The following is a 15,925-nucleotide window of genomic DNA, read 5'->3' as shown; positions in this document are numbered from 1 at the left end:
CATCCAGTTAAAAAAATGGATCTTTTCAATTTACCGTTCATTTATTTGAGTTCTCACGAATTCCACTGTATGCTGCTGATAGAAGCTTCATTTTACTGATCATTTCTATCTGTAGTAAAGAAATATTGTGTGACAAATCTTAGAAACAAGCAACCAGTATATACTCACATATCAAATGATGAATAATTAAGTTAGGGGACGTAAAGAAGGCTCCAGTCTGGTGCTTGTTGGAGTCATCATGGTGATATGATGAGATTCTTTCATTATCAGTGGATGACATCAATTTGTTAAACATATTAAATGTCTGAAAGCTTGAACAACAAGTGCAGAAACTGAACAGTGGTGTATGAGTGCGGTGATGTTTGAATCTAAATGGAAAACATGAAAAAAACTGTGCAGTTCTTTGCATTATTTAGCATCTGAATCTGTATTAGCAGGAGTACACGCTGATCTAAACATTTCTTTTGGAAAACCACATTTCTCAGAGAGGGTCTGTGCAGCAAAGTTATTGCCTTGTTCACTAGAAATTCAGGAGTTTGTATGAAATGCAGTGCAGAGAAACAGCAAAGATTCAGAGAAATAGCAAAGAAATGAATGGATGGCCAGAGATCTTTGTTTCCTGGCGACATCCTCCTGGTTTCTCACAGTGATGCTGAAGAAAGAAAAGATGATTTGAGATGGATGGCGTTTTACTCACTGGCTCAGACGGATGGAGAAGTAATGTGAAGGGAGACTTAATTGAAGATGCAAAAGAGAGGCAGCAGCAGGAGAAAAGAGGAGGACGTCTGGATGTTCTTTATGACTTTATCACCTCGGTGACCCCTTGAGGAAGCGTCAGCAGACAGATTACACTTTTCGTCTCCACAGCTGCTCCAGCGCCGCTTTGCAAGCTTCTTTCTTCTTCTTCATGGCTTTTTGAATCCAGGCTCTGGGATCAAAGCCTTCATCCTCATGTTTGTCAGCTTCTCTCTTATGCTCAGTGTGTTGCAGCGGATTGTGATATTTTTATTTCACCTTTTATGACGAAGGCGAACGCCGTGTGCATTTTTGCTTGAAACACCAAAGGAGAGCTGCACCTTTTCATTCCGTCAGTGTTATTGTCATGCTAATTCACACACACACACACACACTGCTGCACAGTAATAGTCCGTGGTGGCATTTAACCAACTGTGGCCCACACAAACACTAATGACAAACATAGAGACACCAGCATCGTTCATATCAGTGCCTCAAGCTGGGATTTGACTTTCTGAAAAGCGCTGAATGTGTTTGCTCTTTAACCTGCCACACAGCCGAGTCTGCTCCCGTCTGTTGGATGTCGTAGCTTTGTGTGGTACTTTGTGTGCTGAAAATCCACCGTTCCTCACAGTCGCGGTGTATTTATTGAGCATTGCTGCCAGCAGTAGAGCTGCAGCTGTCTGAACACATTGGTTTCAATGTGGCAAAGTATGTCTTCATTAGAAACTTTTTATTAACAGCTGTTGGTGCTGAACCTATTGGCACAAAACCCAAACATTAGATGAAACCTGCTGTCTGTGATTCTGAAAGAAGAACAAGCCAAGTGATGAGGTTTTCTTTGATTAACTCTTCACGGCCAATTGACTGCAACAGGCTTCCAGTAGGCTCTTGGTTTTCCTGCTGTTCCTGACAGATTTTACTAGCTGTGGATCACTAATGAAGCCTATCTAGTGCGGAGCTGACTGAGAATCCAGTCAAAGCTTTTGCTATTCAAATATTTGATGGTTGAACTTGTAATATTTTTGTTGATATTTTAAAGTTACCATCTCAGTCCAATTAACAAGCCACTAAAATGTCAAATTCACATAAAAATCATCCTTTTCTGCTTCAAAATAGCAGAATTCATTCCTCAGATTTGTGACATATGAAACCCCACTAGTCTGAATCTGTGTTTTTTTAGGCTCTCATCAATACACTGCAGTTTGAAGCCATTGGATGGACTGCATGTTTTACTCATGCATATATAAAAAACACCATCTGGGCGTGTTAATATGGTTAAAATCTAGATTTTAATTGGAAGGAATGTTCAAGGTCTCTATCCAAGTGAACATATTTGTTGAAGAGCTTTGAACTTTTGGAGAAGTTTTCAAGAGCTGATGGCACTCAACACTGCAGAACCAACACACATGAAGTGTGAAAATAATATTCCCATTTTTTAGTGTGTACATCTTTGAGTCTGACCAGGGATTTGCATGCAGGAGTCGTGACCACAGGCTTTTAATGAAATGACACGTCTTTGCTTTACAGCTTTTGCTTTAAAGCAGTTAAATATGATGCGTTGCTGCTGTATTTAAGTATACCTGAGGACTTCCAGCTGCAGTATTCATGACTGCTTACAGCACATATTTATTCATAATGACAAGAATGCACAGATGCTGTTTGATTTCATTTTATCACACAGTGACAAATATCAAGCCTTAGTGATATCTATTTTCCAGTCCTGCTGCAGACATGTTTTCTGTATTCCAGCTGTGTGTCACTTTTGTCTCTTTTGTGCGTCAAAAGTCTTCCACCTGTGAATTTCCACTGATAGTTTTCTCCTTGACATGCATTTAGAAGTCAGGATCAAGATCCTAAGATAGATTTCTGGATCATAGGCAGCAGACAAGGAGGCTGAAAATGAGAAATGAGATGAGTTTACTGTGTAGTTCAGTAGATGTGCTATTTTTTGCAGCTCACGTTCTGTTTAGCTGAATCTTTGCGGTGTTTTCTGTCTTGTTTTTTACCCCACAGACTCATCTTTCTAATCAGTCCCTCCACGTAAAACTTGTCGTGATTCCTGTTTATTTAACTTCAGACCTGCCGTCCTCCATTACCAGACTTTCCCTCCAATCCCAGTCTCCTGACTCACACCTGTTCCCTCCTGTCTCCCTGTTGGTTCCCTCAGTGTTTAAACCTGCCACATTGTCGTGTCATTAGGGCTTTGTGTGTTGTGTACTTTGTGTTTCTTGCATCCTGTTACCTGCCTGAAGTCTTCACACAGCTGCTCTTGGTGGAAAGAATCAGCAAACAGAATGCTGATGAATAATGGAGAATACTACAAATGTCACCCTGAAAATTCATCTTGTTTTTTTAGTTAAGAGCACCGAAAGGCCACTTCTAATGTGGAAGTAAACAGAGGACTTGGATGCGACTTTGCTTCTCAGTTGACAATCTGCTACCAATTATAATTTCATAATTTCTAAGTCACCAAAGTGAGGAGTAAAATCACCACATATGGTTCTTCTTTCTTGTGAAGCCGAGGCAGATGGATCGAGGCATGAATCAGATTACACAGGAGGCACAGAAGCCCGGCTAATATTATTATGCACAGCAGGAAGTGCTTGATATTCAAGGTGGTATTTGTTTTTGCCAGTCTGTCCATTCAATCATGAGGTCAGGAGCCTCAGAGACAGGGACACATCATTTTCTGGTGTTATTTTTCACAGGACGCTATGACCCTTAAAGCACTTTTTTGTCCTTTTCAAACATTTTATTCCATCTATTTTACTCTGTCAGTTACTTGTTTGCTCATTCTTTCCTTTCCTTTGGTTTCTATATGAGATTGAACACGTTTGATGACATTGATTTCTCCTTGATTTGTCCGTGGCTCCTCTGAGGCTGCTGTTTCTGACCTTCCTGTACAGTCAGTGCTGATTTCACTGCAGCCCCATGAGGCTGAAGTCAGCACAAACCAGATATTCAGGTTAATATGTCCCTGCAGGCCTGTTTTTACTGCACTCAACCCATGCTGGGTTTAACTTGAGAAAATTTCACACCTTGATGAAACATGACTTCAGTACGTACTTACTAGTTTTCATTATTAGGGCCTTGTTAGTCGAGGAAGTCAGAATATCAGCTTTCATGTAGCATCTGCTCTCCTTTTGGCCCAGTTTGAGTGAAATAACTGGTTCTGTAGCTCCACTGTGTTCACAAGTAGCTATTATTAACTGGGTCTGTGTGGTGGTAGATGCCACTGCAGCCATGTGGTGCACAATCAGTTGTTAGGCCTTTATTCCTCCTCCTACACACACACACGCACGCACGCACGCACACACACGCACACACACGCACACACACGCACACACAAAAGAATTAGCTGCCTGCTGTGTGTGGGGAAAAAAAGTGCTGATAAGAAAGCAGCGACCGAGACAGTAAAGTTTGGAGCTGAGAGATGCTGAAATGGTTTTTAGAGCTGCAGGGACTGTGGAGGTGCAGCTGATTCTCAGCGGCTCTGTTCCAAAAATATTGATTACAGCAGCTTTAACGTAGTTTAATGAAAATATAAGAATCTGCCTCCTGGCTTACAGGGTCTTTCTCTTTACACATGTCTCACTTTTAAGAATTATTGCAATTTTTAGGGGAGTTGTGCATGCGGTTTGTTCCTTATGCCAGAATTAGACTACAGGAGTTTAGAAATCCTAATTTAGAAGTCGAGTCGCATCACACACATAAGGAGATCCTTTGTGGATATTTTTCGCTAATGTCAGCCATATACATACCAGAAGATTTCAAAATAATGACGCATTACATGACAATATTTTAAAGATTGCAATGCTAGATGGAGCATTTAGCGAGCAGTGTATCTTCCCATGTGACCTCATGGGGAAGCAGATGCAAACGAACTGGAAACTGTGGTGCAACATCCATCCATCAATCTATTCTTTCTCTATACACCGCTTTATCCTCACTAGGGTCGCAGGGGTGCTGGAGCCTATCCCAGCTGACTCGGGCGAAGGCAGGGGACACCCTGGACAGGTTGCCAGCCAGTCGGCAGGACTACATATACAGACAAACAATCACACTCACATTCACACCTACGGACAATTTAGAGTAATCAATTAACCTCAGCATGTTTTGGACTGTGGGAGGAAACCAGAGCACCCAGAGAAAACCCACGCATGCACAGGGAGAACATGCAAACTCCATGCAGAAAGATCCCGGGAAAGCCGGGACACGAACCGGGGATCTTCTCACTGCAAGGCAAAAGTGCTAACCACTACTGCACTGTGCAGCCCTGTGGTGCAACAACTTGCTAATAATACTTTGGAGCAAGACAAATAACTAGTCTTTATGATAAAACGTTTTGGGAGATTTGCAAAAACTGGGGGTGAAACTATCAGCTTTGTTATCCGTAGCAATTGTTAGCTTCAGGGGATAAAAAATGAAGTGCCAAAAACCACAGTTCCTCAAATGGCCACTTGAGGCTGTCTCTGAAAGTGAGTCAGTTCCCATAGACCTCCATGTTAAAATGTCCAACTTTTTCATTAGCAATAAACATGATTTTAACCTGGTAGAAAAAACTGCTCTCCATAGTTTATTTAATCATTTGTGACAACTGTACAACGAGTGGGCTGTCATACAACTCAACAATTTCATTTCTATTAAGGTTTAAAATGATGCATAAATCCCCATTAATTAACTAAGTCAAGCACTAATTAGAAGGGGACATCTAACCCTAACCCAACCTAACAGAGGGTGTGTCATCTGTATCTGCAGTCTGATTTAAGTCATAAATATCAAAAACGTTTAATGTTGTCACTTTCAGTGAGTCTGGTAGCTGTACAAAAGATGTAACCCTGGATCTGTCAAACCCTCACTTTACCGACCAAACATCGGCTCAGACCAAAGTCCCAGAGCAGACTTGTCTTTGTATTGTTGAAAGGTTAGACATGGCTAAATCGGTGCAGAATTCAGAAGCCCAGTAGAGTAAGCGATGATAAACTGCTTTCACATGGCTACAAAACACAGAAATGTTACAATACCGACTGGAAACAACTGCGAATGTTGAGCAGAAGCTATTTTTAAGATGAAGCTTGTGTACCTCAGCCTCAGTAAGCAGCTTTAGCACAGCTCCTGCCACTGTAGTAGTAATAACCTGTGGAGTCACACTTCTGTCGCTGCTGTTCTGTACAGCAACATGTCAAATAAAGCAGAACTAATCAGAACAGTGGTGAGATGTTCCAGAGTAAACAGGACTGACATTTGACTTTCCACAGTAGAAATATGGCTCAGGGTTAGTGAGGCAGCAGGTCCACAATACCGGGAACCAGCTCACATAAATGGAGTCTGGTTGTTATTATTCATGTTTCTTTTTTAAACCTGAGTTTTTTGCCAACATTTTTCTACATAAAATAGTCCAAAAGATGGTATCTACTCCGAAACAATGGCTGTCTTTATCCAAAATAAGTGAAAACAACATCGTGTTTGTTTCTGGAGCTTTGATTCCTCTGATCATGTGACACCTGAGGCAGCAGCTGGATGCAATTAACTCACCTGGACAAAAGAAAGCCTGCTTCACTTTTCATTAAGTGTCACGACTGAAGACTGTTAGTGGATTAGGGTCTGATAGCAGCAAGCTGTGGTGAGAATTTACTGTGATTGCAGACTTATTTATTCATTGATGTGGTAGCAAATAAAGGCCACTGAGTTGAATAATAGTAAATAAGATAAATAATTCTGAACACGGCTTTGCTATTTGTTAAACTGTTGAGAAACGTGGAGATTGTTAAAATTGATCTCTACCACGATGTCTGACTCTTTTGTTAATGTAATTTCCAGCCACAAATAAATGAAAAGTTCACTATGAATCAAAATTTAAGAAAATTTGGTATAAACTGTCATTATTGTGAATCTTTGAGGTTTTTAAAGCTGCTCACTGCTCAACAGAGAGTATTTCCTTTTTCCTGTCTGCTTTGTCCTTTGTTTCAAAGCCAGATGGGAAACCGGCTGCTTACTTCTTTCCTTCCGTCTCTTGTGGTTTTGCTATTTGTCGGGAGGTTCTTTCTAAGGATTTGTGGTTTTGTGTTTGTTTTTGTCTGCTCTGTGTTGTGTTTCAGGCCTTACAGCTTCCTAAAACGGCTCTGGGGGAACACACTGCTGCTATATTTCTGTTCCTCCGTATAGAGTTCTGCAGGAGAAACTCTTGTGCTGGAATTTAATTTCAGTGTTCGGTTTGTGTGTGGGGGGTCATGCTCCACTGCTTTGTGTTTTCTTCTCAGAAATATAGCGGTTCTGCATTGACCGAGAGGCTGCTCATTATATTTTCTGCTGTTATATGACATTCAGACGTACTGGTTGGGGCCAACTTGGTCTCCTGATAATTGGAGAATCACAAATGGTCTTTTCTTTCAACTGAGCTTTAATATGCAAATCACAAGCTGAAGGTGGATTTTTGATTGCTTTCACTCTGTTTTACTTTTTTGTGCACGTTTTCTTTGTAACTCACTCATTCTAGGTCTAATTAATGCCGCCGGGCTCTTCCCCATGAAGTTGTTCCCATTTTGTGCTGCTGATTCCTGTTAAACCCACAGTCTGTTGTGTGAATTTCCCCTTTTCTGCTTCATACATCGCAGCAGAATAACGAGGCGCTGTGCAGAAGATGAATGATTCGAGCCTCCTATTGTCCCCATGAACCCTTGGTCTCATGCACACGTCCACGTGAGCATCTCAGCAATTCAAATAAGATGACAAAGATGCAAATCACGTGATTGTTTGTCTCATACAGCATCCAGACACACAGCTCTGTCAGAGGATGCAAATACCTTCATCGAGGAAACCGATAACAAAAAGAAATTACATTGTGCACATTGAACTCACGCTGGCTGATAGAAGATGCCCTTCAGATGTTCTTCTTCCTGCCGTTTAACACCAACACCTGAATTTGCAGAAAATCTCTCCGCCCCTATTTGTCATTTTCACTGAGGCAAATGAGAGTCAGTTAAAGCGACAGACATTCATTCATCACAGCTGAATTCTGCTTCCAAAACTTCAGTTTCATGCTGTGTTCGCACCAAGAAACAAAAATCTGGAATGAACCGTTTATCAAAGCTGAGCAAAGATGATAAAGTGTGATTTTTTTTTTTTTCAATAATCACAGCGAGTGAAAAGTTGCATAACCGGTTACCAAAGACAACAGCAGGACAGCAAGCAGCTGAATCTTGAGGGTAAAAATCCAACCAGCCAAACACACAAATAGATAAACGTTTGTGGATAGACTTTTGAGATTGACAGCAAATTCAGAATAAAAGCTTCTCAGTTGTAGACTTTAAGTTGAACAGTGGAGTGGTTCCTCTTATGTAAAATTAAAAATGGCCCACAGTAGGATTTTAATGCAACAAATTAGTACTGAGATACAAATCTTTATTTTTTTTTCGATGTTTCATATATCCTGCTTATCTTTAATGACAGACTCAAACTTCCATAGCATGACTGATATTAAGAAGTGATTGTGTTGTGCTGTGGCACACATATCCAAGTCATAGTTTCCACTTTTCCTTCTTTCGAAACTCGAGTGATTTTGAGTGTTTTTGGATTGTTCTCATGCTGGAATATTCTTCTGTCAAGCTTCTGAAGGCAGTATTTGGTTTTTCCTCAGGCATTCATCTCTAAAACACCTTTTGCTCTCATGCAGCCCCATATCATCACACTTCCACCTCCGTGCTTCACTGTCAGGACTTTGCATTCACTGTGGTAGTCCTGGTCAGGTTCACACCAAACATGCTGGACTCCATCTGAGCCCAACTAATCTATCTTCATCTGACCAAATAATGTATTCATGAAGCTTCTTTTTCGGCCTTCGAGCAAAGTTTGCAGATTTCTGCTGCTCTTTGATGTTGTGCATAAAGGTTGATGTTATTCAGTGACCTTCATGGTGTCTGAGCTGACACAGAAACTCCTGAAATAGCTCCTGTTAAAAGTCTAAAGCAGTTGTCGTCTGTTTTTCACAGTTACATTGTGAAAGTAGTTCACTCTCTTTATCAGGACGACCACTACAGCTCTGATTAGCGCTACTATGGTTTGTTCTTCTCTTTCCACTGATTTTTTTTAAGGTGTTCCCCATTTCAAATTTGTAGTGTTTAGCTTTGAGATGGAGAACCTGTATTTTACATACAGTCTTTCTAAAGTTTGTGTTTTTGATTGTTAATGAGACCAAACACTTGTCAGTGTAGAAATAATGCAGTTATTGAGAGGTGATGCAATTTGCAATCATTACTACTGATTTCTGATGAGACTAACGGTGACTTCAAAATAAGAGCGTCTTAGATTTATCCTCCGAGGTGCTGAATAGAGAATATAGAGTTTTAACTTTTATCACGGGCACACAGACATGAATAGTGAGATGATGATCAGACTGCAGTACATGCTTGTAATTTTCCTCTTTGTTCAGAACACTGCAGATCCAGCGTGGTGTGTTTTTTCTGGTAGTGCTTAGATTATGAAGGCATCTCTGGGTTTTCGTAGGTGGTGTATGGAAAATGCCTGTCGCTGATCTAGTAATTAGCTGTTAAGATCTGTGACTGAAATGTTTTCATGTGTTGTCAGTCGATCTGTGGAGACTCTTTATCAGCTGACAGATGTTGGTGATTCAGCTGAGGGGGGATAAATATCGGACAAGGCTTGAAAAGAATCTGATATTTAATCAAGCTGCTGGTTAGCGACTTTTCTCAGCACATTACATGTTTTCACCGCCGCTGTCTGTTGAAATTGAAGTCTGGGGGGATATAGGACTCTATGCAATCAATAGTTTGTACCAAAATCATCAAGGGGCAACAGATGGCCATGTCGGCCATCAGGGTCTAATAAATGCTGCATAAGGCCCAGAGGACTGAGGAGAAAACCATCAGGACTCTGTTTCATTAATTTTTTTTCTTCATGCGACTCGTGATGAGACGGTGACTCAGCTGTGTTTTCATTCTTTGCAAGTGATGAGAAAATACAGCGACAGCATTCCACCGAAATGGGCCTGGAATGATGTATTGTGCTATTTTCTTTCATTTCGAAGAGGGTCGGATAGTTATTAGACTAATCATCAGCTGCGTTTTCATTCAGCAGAGTCTGAACACGTTATCTGCTGTCTGGTGCATTAGTTAGGTGCGCCAGAAACATGCAAAAACTAATTGTCGGCCAACATTTTCATTGTGTGGAGTCCAGGAGGATTTGCAACTAAAGCAGGAGCTGAAGGGGATCCAATAAAATTAACTAATTTTATCCACATTTTATGTTCTCAGCTCCAGAAAAAGGATTTATTGATCATATGTGGGAACTTTACGGTGGCTATAACCTTAAAAGTTGCCTTTTCCTTTTTTATTTTTATAATATAATGTGTAATATTAAGACAAGTTGTAAATAAGATGCTGGTATCAAAGGAAAACATCTGCTTTAGTCATACAAATGTTCACATTCAGCCCCGAGGTTAAACATATTTGTTATTGTTGACTCTCCACTATATTCCACTATAAACTGGTTAGAATAATAATGATTGTGGTGATTATGACAAATATCACAAGTGTGTCAATGGAGAGAAACTTTACTTGAAGACTGGGAGGATCAATGTTTATGTTTTTAAAAGTTTGAGATGATCACTTGCAGAAACAAGACGGTACAGAACGACTGCTGGATGGACCTGTGGCCTTTCACAGCTCATGATCTGACAGCTCTGCCCTCGATTCAGGAGGTGACGAATCCAATCGACCTTCTCCAGTTTGATTTATGGGAGATTCACCGTCTGACGCGGATTAGAAGAACTTTTATAACTGCTGTCTTTGCTTCCTTACCTCACAGATTTGTTGTATAAAATGTTAGAGGAGAACATAAATCTGTTGAAATTAACGCTTGAGCACATATTGAAACTTGGGTTATTTTAATGAGCAGCATGTTATTTAATTTCCACTGTCTTACAGATATTAGAACAGCTGAGAATAATTCAGTGTCAGGAAGACTTCAGTGCGATTGGAAGTTGGATGGTGTTCTGCCGCTGGTGATCACAGGATTAATTAAATCCTCAAACGGCCCCTGAACGAGCGATAAATGGGTGGAAATGGTTTCAATCCGTCTTCTGTGGAAGGATGTTCATCACTGTCAGTTAGCTGCTGTCTGGTGGTGGGCTGTTTGATGCTGGTGGAGGTGAGAGGATTTTATAAAACCTGTGAAATGAGATAATGGCTGTGGCAAAGCTCAGGAGGGAAATGAACAATATTTCATTATGCACAAGCAGCTGCAGCAGCTCGAGGCAGTGACTGATCTGTGTGAGCGCCGATGATAAACGTAGCGGGTGTTTCAGGAGTGTTTTTTACTCCAGTGAAAGGTCGTCATCAGGTGAACAATTGTCTATTGTTGTGTGAGAAATATGAGACGGAGGTTTGGACAGAAGGCTGAACTAAGAGGTTTGTAATGTGACTCTACAGCACGCTGCTTTGACGTTTAATAGAGCTGCAGATATCTGTGATTCAGTTCTGTCTGGTCCAAATGAACGTTTCAGACATCCACAGTGTCATTTGTGTCATCGTGTTCATTCATGTCTGTGGAGCTTTTAATTACAGAAATCTGCAATTCAGCTGCAGATATCTGGTTGTAATTTCAGTTGAAGTTATCTGCAGTTAAACCCTCTGAGCCACTTTCTGGGTGTTTTAATTTGCGTCTGTCTCATTTTTTCCTCACCGTGCTTCACTGCAATCTAAAGTCCTACAGTTCTATGAGAACAGAGAGAGCTTAAGAGTATTCATGCAGTCTGACACATTTCTAATGGGATAAATCATAAAAAAATTATTTGAATGAGTGTAACTGAACATAGCTGGAATCAACATGTTTATTTTTTTTGTTACCAGAGGTTACAATACCAGCTCCCATTCTGCATATTATTAATATTATGCTATGTACATTTTTATTTTTCTTCCATACAGTCTGCTATCTGCTCTACATAAACACAGCCTGCAGTTCAACTGAAAGTCTGTCACAGATTATTAGAGGTTCATTTTAAGTATTTCAAGTGATTTTGATTTAATGTCATGGTTGCTAGGCGTATATTTGGTTTCTTTCCTCAACTGTGGGACTAGTTTGAACAGTGAATAGTTCACAGACCATTGTAAATTTTAAAATCCAACAATTTCTTTCTGTTTTTGCAGTTTCTGGGTCTGATAAATGCTGTCATTATAGCTTTTCTAATTGTCTAAGATAAGAGAGTTATTCTGATTAGTCATAATTCTGGCTCAAGATACCTACATTGTACTTTTCTTTTAGATTTTTAATTTAAAGTAGTCAAAATAATGATGTAGATCTCAAACTGAAATTCAGCCGAGTAAGAATACAGTATAGAATTTTGTCTGTCAAAATGATGTTGCAGAAAATCTGTAGTTATTCAGAGTCTAAAGGAAATAAAGGGCACTGCAACCATAACCACATATGATGGACATGTATCTACCACAGCAAAGCAGCCCAAAGTGCTAGCAAATTTCCCCATGAGTCTCTAATTAATAGAGCTCTTGTTCTCTTAGAATTTCTTGCTGATAAGTTCTTCTTATTTCATGGCATTTTTTAACAAATGTGTCCACCACAGCAACCAGCATTACTTCCACTAATACTGTTCAAACGCTTTACAAGGCTTCATGATGCTGCTGATACCTGTAATTTTACCTCCAGATAACTAAACTTTGGTATTAAATGTTGAAATGATGCCACAGATGTTCTGACAGTAAAGGAAGAAGCAAAAATCAGATGGATAAAAATGGCAAAAGAGACAAGATTAAGGAAAAATGCAGGTATTTTAGAATTTTCTATGCAATTGATCCTTTAAGTGACTGCAGACTTGAACTGTATTTAACTGTCGAACCAGAAACAATATTTTATTTGGGTTGGTTTTGCTCAGAGTTGATACATGAGAGTTTTCCTTCCTAGAAAACAAACCTGGGTTTTGGCATTTGGTCATTTTCTAACTTTCAGTGAGGCCAGTAGTTTGGTGCATGAGGGAGTAAAGAGTGGATGAATTCTGAATTGTTGCAGCTGAAATGGACTGTTGGGAATCCAGCTGCCTTCACTGCTGAGTGAGTTCTCCTGGCTTACTGACCAGCGCTGCAATGACACCTGGAAGTGACGGGACAGACTTCATTATGTGGACTAACATTTCCACTGGCCTCATGGCAACAAATCCAATTTCACAGAACCGGCACAGGAAATGATCCAGCCTTGTGCCTTAAATGTAATTATTGTCCTTCTTCACACCTCAGTGACGTCTGAGTAAATGCAGCCTGATTTTATTCTGAAATCTGTCAAACCTGATAGAGTCCACTGCAACATTTTGTCCCAGTGTTGGGAAATGTATGTTATATCTGAGTAAATTTTGTTTTAATGCCGTATGTTGGTGCTTTGAATGTGCTAATATGAAGGTAGAAGGAATGTCACCTTTTGTCTTCTCTGTGGCTGTTCATCATTTAGCTGACAGTCATCCTCCTCTGAGGCCTGACTAGCAGCACAGTGATCATTTCTTGGCGTCACTTTGGTCTTCATCCCTTCTTTCTCAGGGTAGACGCTGCTTCCTCTGGCTCCTCACCTCCTCTGTCATGTCGCTAAGGTTTTCCACCCTTGACCTACTTATTTTCCCTTCATTGTATCCAAAGGGTCCTGACTGACGGCTTTTTCCATTTGGAAACTGTCTGACATTTATCCTGACTTCATCCGTCATACAAAAGCAGGCCAAAGGAGACTTGAATGCTTTTATAATAGCTTTTATTCTCTTCTTTCCCAGGTCAGCTGGAAATCGCACCGCCTACTGCAGCACAGTTAAGATATGGTAAGAATTTTTTATTTTTTTATCCTTACAATGGGGTTTATTATCCTTTTCTGCTTATGTACAGGTTGAGTACATACAGCAGATCTGAAACCTGCTCATTAATCTTGCATCGTGACAGCCAGTCAGTCAGGCAGGAATATTAATGACGTCCAGTCTTAATTAAAATCAATTAGCAGGAGGTAGTGGTTCACTGCTCGCAGGTTATTTCCATGGTTTCCCCAAAGGAAAGGAAGAGCTGTACTGTAAATGTGTTGGCTAATGGACTTGTGGATTACAGGAGTGATACAAGCCAAGGTTGAGTGTGATGATAGTGCAGAGGAAGGTGTTCAAATAGGATCTAAATGTAGTAATACTACATAAATCCAGCCCAAAATGAGTGTCTGCTAAGCAATAATGACAAAATGTGGATATGATTTACTGTTCCTATATGAAACAAAATTCCCTCCAGTAGACTCCAGTGGTCTAGAGAAGTGGTCTAATCGCAATAACTGCATGCCTATTGTGTCTGTAACTGTCCATGTGTGCGTTTACAGCGAAGCATGATCAAGACTTTTTAGTTTCTGCATCCAAAAGTGCCACAAATGTCATTGTCTTGTCTCATCAAGTTCATCGGAGTCTGAAAGGATCCATCTGTGGGCGTCAGCTGCAGCCCAAAATTTATGTCCAAGCTGCAAGTTGCAATAATGCACATGTTCTGCGGAAGCATATAAGCCTGGAATATGGAGTTACACCTTCTGCATAAGTATGAAACAGAATCCTTCAAGTGGACCTTAGTGAAATATAAAAGTAGGAGAAAAAATCTGTGATGTCTGCAGCTGTGTTTGTGTGCAGAGGAATATAATCAAGGCTTAGTACTCTTTAAGTCCACATGAGTTAGTGGAGACTCCACCATGAACATCTGTATGCAGTTCCAAGTTTGTCTTCAAGCATACATGATGCTACGGGTCCCAGTAGTGCTAAAGCTCAGTGGTTGTGTGTATGTGTGTAATTTGTAAATACAACCTACTGTAATGAACAGAGTCCTCCCAATGGACTCCACTAGAAAAACTACTACATGTCTGCAAGAGACTATAATGAGGTTAGCTGAGGTATCTCCTCCACATCATGTCATTTATTCAGCACATAAATAACAAAGCAGAAACAGAACTGTTGTACAAATACAACAACATACCTCTATCCTAGATTTCTTATTTCTGTTTAAATGAAGATTAATGGGCATATTGAAGTTCAAAAATGGGGTGAAAGGATCATAACTCAGTTATAGAAGAGGAGAGGCAGGAGGCAGTTAGTCTGAATAGAATCCAAACATTAAGATGCATTATGGTTCAGGTCCACTTTCACTATCTTGCTGAGTCATGATCCAGATGAAGCTTGATATGTCGCTGTTCTATCATGCGATTAACAGAACCCAAAGACTTCAACAATTTAGAACACAAACTGGTGAAGATAGAAACTCCTGTATGGAAACAGACTTGTTTATGTGTTTTAATCTCATTATTAATCTAACAGCTCAACAAATGTATGAAAACACATATAGGCGTAAACATTAACAAAAATAGATGTACTGCAGATGGAAGTATAATGAAGAGAATAGTTCACTTTGATTTTGTAGATTATATTTCATGACTTTAAGTGTGTTTTCTGGTGCTGATGAATTTTTAAATACCCAATTTATTTCTAAGACCTGAAGCTGTTTTTTAAAAGCAGCTTTATTCAGGCATTCTCTAACAAACGGTGATAAACTACATCACTGAATGGCTACTCTGCAGAACATGTTTTTAAAGAATTCACTCCACAAATAGTGTTTCTATTAGTACATTAATTGCATTTTACTATATTTTCATTCACCAGACACAAGTCACCCTCAGGAGGCTTCAGAAATATTAATAAACACTTTTAGCTGTTTCCACAAACAACAAGTGAGCTTTAATAACTCCTACCACTAGTAATATGAAGGCAGTTTAATTCAAACACATCAGGCTACACCTTTTTTGTTGCTTACTTACAGAAAGAAAACTCATTTTCCAAAACTCATCTATTAGCCAAGTCTGTCTTATTAAACATAATGCACTCTAAATGAATTTTGCTGACATTCAGGCTCCACATGTGCAGAAACAAAATGAGCCAAAAAACAGCAGAGAAACACTGAATAGGAAGCTGCAAAATTAAATGCTGCATCAGTTACATGATGATAATTCAGCTACACAAAGAAAGACGTCGACCATAAACAGGCTCTGTGGAGCAGTTGTTGCTGCATGAAGCAACAAAACCAATTTCAATCAGTCAGATATGAATCCCATCCAAAACAAACAAAAAAGCACCAATTTTAGAAGCCTTAACCAGTGTTACACCCTATTTAACATT

The 15,925-nt window shown here is 39.9% G+C and overlaps 1 protein-coding gene across 1 annotated transcript in view; it reads left to right on the top strand.

The window, feature by feature from the left end:
- LOC110950462 (transmembrane protein 65) overlaps positions 1-15,925 on the top strand; it is a 61,389-nt gene that overhangs the window by 7,930 nt on the left and 37,534 nt on the right. Inside the window, exon 3 of the mRNA XM_022193041.2 lies at positions 13,517-13,561. Coding sequence (XP_022048733.2) covers positions 13,517-13,561 — 45 coding nt within the window. The remainder of the gene's footprint in view (positions 1-13,516; positions 13,562-15,925) is intronic.

This window comes from Acanthochromis polyacanthus, chromosome 12, assembly GCF_021347895.1.
Source record: "Acanthochromis polyacanthus isolate Apoly-LR-REF ecotype Palm Island chromosome 12, KAUST_Apoly_ChrSc, whole genome shotgun sequence".
In the NCBI taxonomy this organism is placed as follows: domain Eukaryota; kingdom Metazoa; phylum Chordata; class Actinopteri; family Pomacentridae; genus Acanthochromis; species Acanthochromis polyacanthus.
Note: the sequence above shows the minus strand (reverse complement) of the source record. Positions and strands in the feature narration are given on the sequence as shown.